The 8,222-nt window shown below is 45.0% G+C and overlaps 1 protein-coding gene across 1 annotated transcript in view; it reads right to left on the bottom strand.

Moving 5' to 3' along the window:
* Positions 1-8,222, bottom strand: part of LOC118382370 (exostosin-1a-like) — a 74,047-nt gene that overhangs the window by 27,959 nt on the left and 37,866 nt on the right. The window contains exon 2 of the mRNA XM_052515460.1: positions 1,748-1,855. Within this exon, the coding sequence (XP_052371420.1) occupies positions 1,748-1,855 (108 nt within the window). The remainder of the gene's footprint in view (positions 1-1,747; positions 1,856-8,222) is intronic.

Below are 8,222 nucleotides of genomic sequence, written 5' to 3'. Positions count from 1 at the left end.
ATAAATAGACCATTCAGTCAAATAGACCATTCAGTCAAATAGACCATTCAGTCAAATAGACCATTCAGTCAAATAGACCATTCAGTCAAATAGACCATTCAGTCATATAGACCATTCAGTCAAATAGACCATTCAGTTAAATAGACCATTCAGTCATATAGACCATTCAGTCATATAGACCATTCAGTCAAACAGACCATTCAGTTAAACAGACCATTCAGTTAAATAGACCATTCAGTCAAATAGACCATTCAGTCAAATAGACCATTCAGTCAAACAGACCATTCAGTTAAATAGACCATTCAGTCAAATAGACCATTCAGTCAAATAGACCATTCAGTCAAATAGACCATTCAGTTAAACAGACCATTCAGTTAAATAGACCATTCAGTCATATAGATCATTCAGTCATATAGGCCATTCAGTCATATAGACCATTCAGTTAAATAGACCATTCAGTTAAATAGACCATTCAGTCAAACAGACCATTCAGTCAAATGGACCATTCAGTTAAATAGACCATTCAGTCAAATGGACCATTCAGTCAAATAGACCATTCAGTTAAATAGACCATTCAGTCATATAGACCATTCAGTCAAATAGACCATTCAGTCAAATAGACCATTCAGTCAAATAGACCATTCAGTCAAATAGACCATTCAGTCAAATAGACCATTCAGTTAAATAGACCATTCAGTCAAATAGACCATTCAGTCAAATAGACCATTCAGTCAAATAGACCATTCAGTCAAATAGACCATTCAGTCAAATGGACCATTCAGTCAAATAGACCATTCAGTTAAATAGACCATTCAGTTAAATAGACCATTCAGTCATATAGACCATTCAGTCAAATGGACCATTCAGTCAAATGGACCATTCAGTCATATAGACCATTCAGTTAAATAGACCATTCAGTTAAACAGACCATTCAGTTAAATGGACCATTCAGTCAAATAGACCATTCAGTTAAATAGACCATTCAGTCATATAGACCATTCAGTCAAATGGACCATTCAGTCAAATAGACCATTCAGTCATATAGACCATTCAGTCAAATGGACCATTCAGTTAAATAGACCATTCAGTTAAATAGACCATTCAGTCATATAGACCATTCAGTCAAATGGACCATTCAGTTAAATAGACCATTCAGTCAAACAGACCATTCAGTCATATAAACCATTCAGTCATATAGACCATTCAGTCAAATGGACCATTCAGTCAAATAGACCATTCAGTCAAATAGACCATTCAGTCATATAGACCATTCAGTCAAATGGACCATTCAGTCAAATAGACCATTCAGTTAAACGGACCATTCAGCTAAACAGACCATTCAGTTAAATGGACCATTCAGTTAAACGGACCATTCAGCTAAACAGACCATTCAGTTAAACGGACCATTCAGTTAAACGGACCATTCAGCTAAACAGACCATTCAGTCAAATAGACCATTCAGTCAAATAGACCATTCAGTTAAACGGACCATTCAGCTAAACAGACCATTCAGTTAAACGGACCATTCAGCTAAACAGACCATTCAGTTAAACGGACCATTCAGTTAAATGGACCATTCAGTTAAACAGACCATTCAGGTAAATAGACCATTCAGTCATATAGACCATTCTAACATACTGGTGGAACTGATCACAAATATCTTTAAATATATTTTTAAAAGAATGTGTTGTCTCTCAGCCGACTCAGCGTTACCTGGTGAACACAGGGTTAAAAATATCTACGTCACCTGAAGTAGCAGTCGTTCGTCCCCGATCACAGCTGCTGTGTTCCAGTGGATGATCTCCGAGAAGGGCATCTCCCAGCCGTTACTGAGTATCACAGGTACACAGGCAGCCTGCAGGCCGACACACAGGTAGGGTAGCCTAGTGGTTAGAGCGTTGGACTAGTAACCGGAAGGTTCGGAAGTTCAAACCCCCCCGAGCTGACAAGGTACAAGTCGTTCTGCCCCTGAACAGGCTGTTAACCCATTGTTCCCAGGCCGTCATTGTAAATACAAATTTGTTCTTAAATGACTTGCCTAGTTAAATAAAGGTTTAAAAAAAAATAAAAAAAAACAGTAATGACTATAGAGTGACTGGAGGAGTTACTATCCTTGGTAAATATGTCACTGTCATGACAGAGCCTAATAGTAGTGTATTATGGTAGTGTATTATGGTGCTTGTGTCAACACTATTCTCTAACACAATGAGGACAGGACACCACTAGTATTGTGCCTAGTTCCATGAGGACAGGACAGGACACCACTAGTATTGTGTCTGGTTCCATGAGGACAGGACAGGACACCACTAGTATTGTGTCTAGTTCCATGAGGACAGGACACCACTAGTATTGTGTCTAGTTCCATGAGGACAGGACACCACTAGTATTGTGTCTGGTTCCATGAGGACAGGACACCACTAGTATTGTGTCTAGTTCCATGAGGACAGGACACCACTAGTATTGTGTCTCGTTCCATGAGGACAGGACACCACTAGTATTGTGTCTCGTTCCATGAGGACAGGACACCACTAGTATTGTGTCTAGTTCCATGAGGACAGGACACCACTAGTATTGTGTCTACCATGAGGACAGGACACCACTAGTATTGTGTCTAGTTCCATGAGGACAGGACACCACTAGTATTGTGTCTAGTTCCATGAGGACAGGACACCACTAGTATTGTGTCTGGTTCCATGAGGACAGGACACCACTAGTATTGTGTCTAGTTCCATGAGGACAGGACACCACTAGTATTGTGTCTGGTTCCATGAGGACAGGACACCACTAGTATTGTGTCTAGTTCCATGAGGACAGGACACCACTAGTATTGTGTCTAGTTCCATGAGGACAGGACATCACTAGTATTGTGTCTAGTTCCATGAGGACAGGACATCACTAGTATTGTGTCTAGTTCTATGAGGACAGGACAGGACACCACTAGTATTGTGTCTGGTTCCATGAGGACAGGACACCACTAGTATTGTGTCTGGTTCCATGAGGACAGGACAGGACATCACTAGTATTGTGTCTGGTTCCATGAGGACAGGACACCACTAGTATTGTGTCTGGTTCCATGAGGACAGGACACCACTAGTATTGTGTCTGGTTCCATGAGGACAGGACACCACTAATATTGTGTCTGGTTTCATGAGGACAGGACAGGACACCACTAGTATTGTGTCTAGTTCTATGAGGACAGGACAGGACATCACTAGTATTGTGTCTGGTTCTATGAGGACAGGACAGGACATCACTAGTATTGTGTCTAGTTCTATGAGGACAGGACAGGACACCACTAGTATTGTGTCTAGTTCCATGAGGACAGGACAGGACACCACTAGTATTGTGTCTGGTTCCATGAGGACAGGACAGGACACCACTAGTATTGTGTCTGGTTCCATGAGGACAGGACAGGACATCACTAGTATTGTGTCTAGTTCTATGAGGACAGGACAGGACACCACTAGTATTGTGTCTAGTTCTATGAGGACAGGACAGGACATCACTAGTATTGTGTCTAGTTCTATGAGGACAGGACAGGACATCACTAGTATTGTGTCTAGTTCTATGAGGACAGGACAGGACACCACTAGTATTGTGTCTGGTTCCATGAGGACAGGACACCACTGGTATTGTGTCTGGTTCCATGAGGACAGGACACCACTAGTATTGTGTCTAGTTCCATGAGGACAGGACACCACTAGTATTGTGTCTAGTTCCATGAGGACAGGACAGGACACCACTAGTATTGTGTCTGGTTCCATGAGGACAGGACACCACTAGTATTGTGTCTTGTTCCATGAGGACAGGACACCACTAGTATTGTGTCTGGTTCCATGAGGACAGGACACCACTAGTATTGTGTCTGGTTCCATGAGGACAGGACACCACTAGTATTGTGTCTGGTTCCATGAGGACAGGACAGGACACCACTAGTATTGTGTCTGGTTCCATGAGGACAGGACAGGACACCACTAGTATTGTGTCTAGTTCCATGAGGACAGGACACCACTAGTATTGTGTCTAGTTCCATGAGGACAGGACAGGACACCACTAGTATTGTGTCTGGTTCCATGAGGACAGGACAGGACATCACTAGTATTGTGTCTAGTTCCATGAGGACAGGACAGGACACCACTAGTATTGTGTCTGGTTCCATGAGGACAGGACAGGACACCACTAGTATTGTGTCTGGTTCCATGAGGACAGGACAGGACATCACTAGTATTGTGTCTAGTTCTATGAGGACAGGACACCACTAGTATTGTGTCTGGTTCCATGAGGACAGGACAGGACACCACTAGTATTGTGTCTGGTTCCATGAGGACAGGACACCACTAGTATTGTGTCTGGTTCCATGAGGACAGGACAGGACACCACTAGTATTGTGTCTAGTTCCATGAGGACAGGACACCACTAGTATTGTGTCTCGTTCCATGAGGACAGGACATCACTAGTATTGTGTCTAGTTCCATGAGGACAGGACACCACTAGTATTGTGTCTGGTTCCATGAGGACAGGACAGGACACCACTAGTATTGTGTCTGGTTCCATGAGGACAGGACACCACTAGTATTGTGTCTGGTTCCATGAGGACAGGACACCACTAGTATTGTGTCTGGTTCCATGAGGACAGGACAGGACACCACTAGTATTGTGTCTGGTTCCATGAGGACAGGACAGGACACCACTAGTATTGTGTCTAGTTCCATGAGGACAGGACACCACTAGTATTGTGTCTGGTTCCATGAGGACAGGACACCACTAGTATTGTGTCTTGTTCCATGAGGACAGGACAGGACACCACTAGTATTGTGTCTTGTTCCATGAGGACAGGACAGGACACCACTAGTATTGTGTCTTGTTCCATGAGGACAGGACAGGACACCACTAGTATTGTGTCTGGTTCCATGAGGACAGGACACCACTAGTATTGTGTCTGGTTCCATGAGGACAGGACACCACTAGTATTGTGTCTGGTTCCATGAGGACAGGACAGGACACCACTAGTATTGTGTCTTGTTCCATGAGGACAGGACAGGACACCACTAGTATTGTGTCTTGTTCCATGAGGACAGGACAGGACACCACTAGTATTGTGTCTTGTTCCATGAGGACAGGACAGGACACCACTAGTATTGTGTCTTGTTCCATGAGGACAGGACAGGACACCACTAGTATTGTGTCTTGTTCCATGAGGACAGGACAGGACACCACTAGTATTGTGTCTGGTTCCATGAGGACAGGACACCACTAGTATTGTGTCTGGTTCCATGAGGACAGGACACCACTAGTATTGTGTCTGGTTCCATGAGGACAGGACACCACTAGTATTGTGTCTAGTTCCATGAAGACAGGACATCACTAGTATTGTGTCTGGTTCCATGAGGACAGGACAGGACACCACTAGTATTGTGTCTAGTTCCATGAGGACAGGACAGGACACCACTAGTATTGTGTCTAGTTCCATGAGGACAGGACAGGACACCACTACTAGTATTGTGTCTAGTTCCATGAAGACAGGACACCACTAGTATTGTGTCTGGTTCCATGAGGACCATGAAGACAGGACACCACTAGTATTGTGTCTAGTTCCATGAAGACAGGACACCACTAGTATTGTGTCTGGTTCCATGAGGACAGGACACCACTAGTATTGTGTCTGGTTCCATGAGGACAGGACACCACTAGTATTGTGTCTGGTTCCATGAGGACAGGACACCACTAGTATTGTGTCTGGTTCCATGAGGACAGGACACCACTAGTATTGTGTCTGGTTCCATGAGGACAGGACACCACTAGTATTGTGTCTAGTTCCATGAGGACAGGACAGGACACCACTAGTATTGTGTCTTGTTCCATGAGGACAGGACACCACTAGTATTGTGTCTGGTTCCATGAGGACAGGACACCACTAGTATTTTGTCTGGTTCCATGAGGACAGGACAGGACACCACTAGTATTGTGTCTAGTTCCATGAGGACAGGACAGGACACCACTAGTATTGTGTCTGGTTCCATGAGGACAGGACACCACTAGTATTGTGTCTGGTTCCATGAGGACAGGACACCACTAGTATTGTGTCTGGTTCCATGAGGACAGGACAGGACACCACTAGTATTGTGTCTGGTTCCATGAGGACAGGACACCACTAGTATTGTGTCTGGTTCCATGAGGACAGGACACCACTAGTATTGTGTCTGGTTCCATGAGGACAGGACACCACTAGTATTGTGTCTGGTTCCATGAGGACAGGACAGGACACCACTAGTATTGTGTCTGGTTCCATGAGGACAGGACAGGACACCACTAGTATTGTGTCTAGTTCCATGAGGACAGGACACCACTAGTATTGTGTCTGGTTCCATGAGGACAGGACACCACTAGTATTGTGTCTGGTTCCATGAGGACAGGACAGGACACCACTAGTATTGTGTCTAGTTCCATGAGGACAGGACACCACTAGTATTGTGTCTGGTTCCATGAGGACAGGACACCACTAGTATTGTGTCTGGTTCCATGAGGACAGGACACCACTAGTATTGTGTCTGGTTCCATGAAGACAGGACACCACTAGTATTGTGTCTAGTTCCATGAAGACAGGACACCACTAGTATTGTGTCTGGTTCCATGAGGACAGGACACCACTAGTATTGTGTCTGGTTCCATGAGGACAGGACACCACTAGTATTGTGTCTGGTTCCATGAGGACAGGACACCACTAGTATTGTGTCTGGTTCCATGAGGACAGGACATGTATTGTGTCTGGTTCCATGAGGACAGGACACCACTAGTATTGTGTCTAGTTCCATGAGGACAGGACACACCACTAGTATTGTGTCTTGTTCCATGAGGACAGGACAGGACACCACTAGTATTGTGTCTGGTTCCATGAGGACAGGACACCACTAGTATTGTGTCTAGTTCCATGAGACAGGACACCACTAGTATTGTGTCTGTTCCATGAGTTCCACTAGTATTGTGTCTGGTTCCATGAAGACAGGACACCACTAGTATTGTGTCTGGTTCCATGAGGACAGGACACCACTAGTATTGTGTCTGGTTCCATGAGGACAGGACACCACTAGTATTGTGTCTGGTTCCATGAGGACAGGACACCACTAGTATTGTGTCTGGTTCCATGAGGACAGGACACCACTAGTATTGTGTCTGGTTCCATGAGGACAGGACACACCACTAGTATTGTGTCTGGTTCCATGAGGACAGGACACACACTAGTATTGTGTCTGGTTCCATGAGGACAGGACACCACTAGTATTGTGTCTGGTTCCATGAGGACAGGACAGACACCACTAGTATTGTGTCTGTTCCATGAGGACAGGACAGGACACCACTAGTATTGTGTCTGGTTCCATGAGGACAGGACACCACTAGTATTGTGTCTGGTTCCATGAGGACAGGACACCACTAGTATTGTGTCTGGTTCCATGAGGACAGGACAGGACACCACTAGTATTGTGTCTGGTTCCATGAGGACAGGACACCACTAGTATTGTGTCTGGTTCCATGAGGACAGGACACCACTAGTATTGTGTCTGGTTCCATGAGGACAGGACACCACTAGTATTGTGTCTGGTTCCATGAGGACAGGACAGGACACCACTAGTATTGTGTCTGGTTCCATGAGGACAGGACACCACTAGTATTGTGTCTGGTTCCATGAGGACAGGACACCACTAGTATTGTGTCTGGTTCCATGAGGACAGGACACCACTAGTATTGTGTCTGGTTCCATGAGGACAGGACACCACTAGTATTGTGTCTAGTTCCATGAGGACAGGACAGGACACCACTAGTATTGTGTCTTGTTCCATGAGGACAGGACAGGACACCACTAGTATTGTGTCTGGTTCCATGAGGACAGGACACCACTAGTATTGTGTCTGGTTCCATGAGGACAGGACCAGAGGACAGACAGGACACCACTAGTATTGTGTCTAGTTCCATGAGGACAGGACAGGACACCACTAGTATTGTGTCTGGTTCCATGAGGACAGGACACCACTAGTATTGTGTCTGGTTCCATGAGGACAGGACACCACTAGTATTGTGTCTGGTTCCATGAGGACAGGACAGGACACCACTAGTATTGTGTCTGTTCCATGAGGACAGGACACCACTAGTATTGTGTCTGGTTCCATGAGGACAGGACACCACTAGTATTGTGTCTGGTTCCATGAGGACAGGACACCACTAGTATT

The sequence above is a fragment of the Oncorhynchus keta genome, unplaced genomic scaffold (genome assembly GCF_023373465.1).
Source record: "Oncorhynchus keta strain PuntledgeMale-10-30-2019 unplaced genomic scaffold, Oket_V2 Un_scaffold_26089_pilon_pilon, whole genome shotgun sequence".
NCBI classification, from domain to species: domain Eukaryota; kingdom Metazoa; phylum Chordata; class Actinopteri; order Salmoniformes; family Salmonidae; genus Oncorhynchus; species Oncorhynchus keta.
This window is presented reverse-complemented; position numbering and strand designations above follow the sequence as displayed.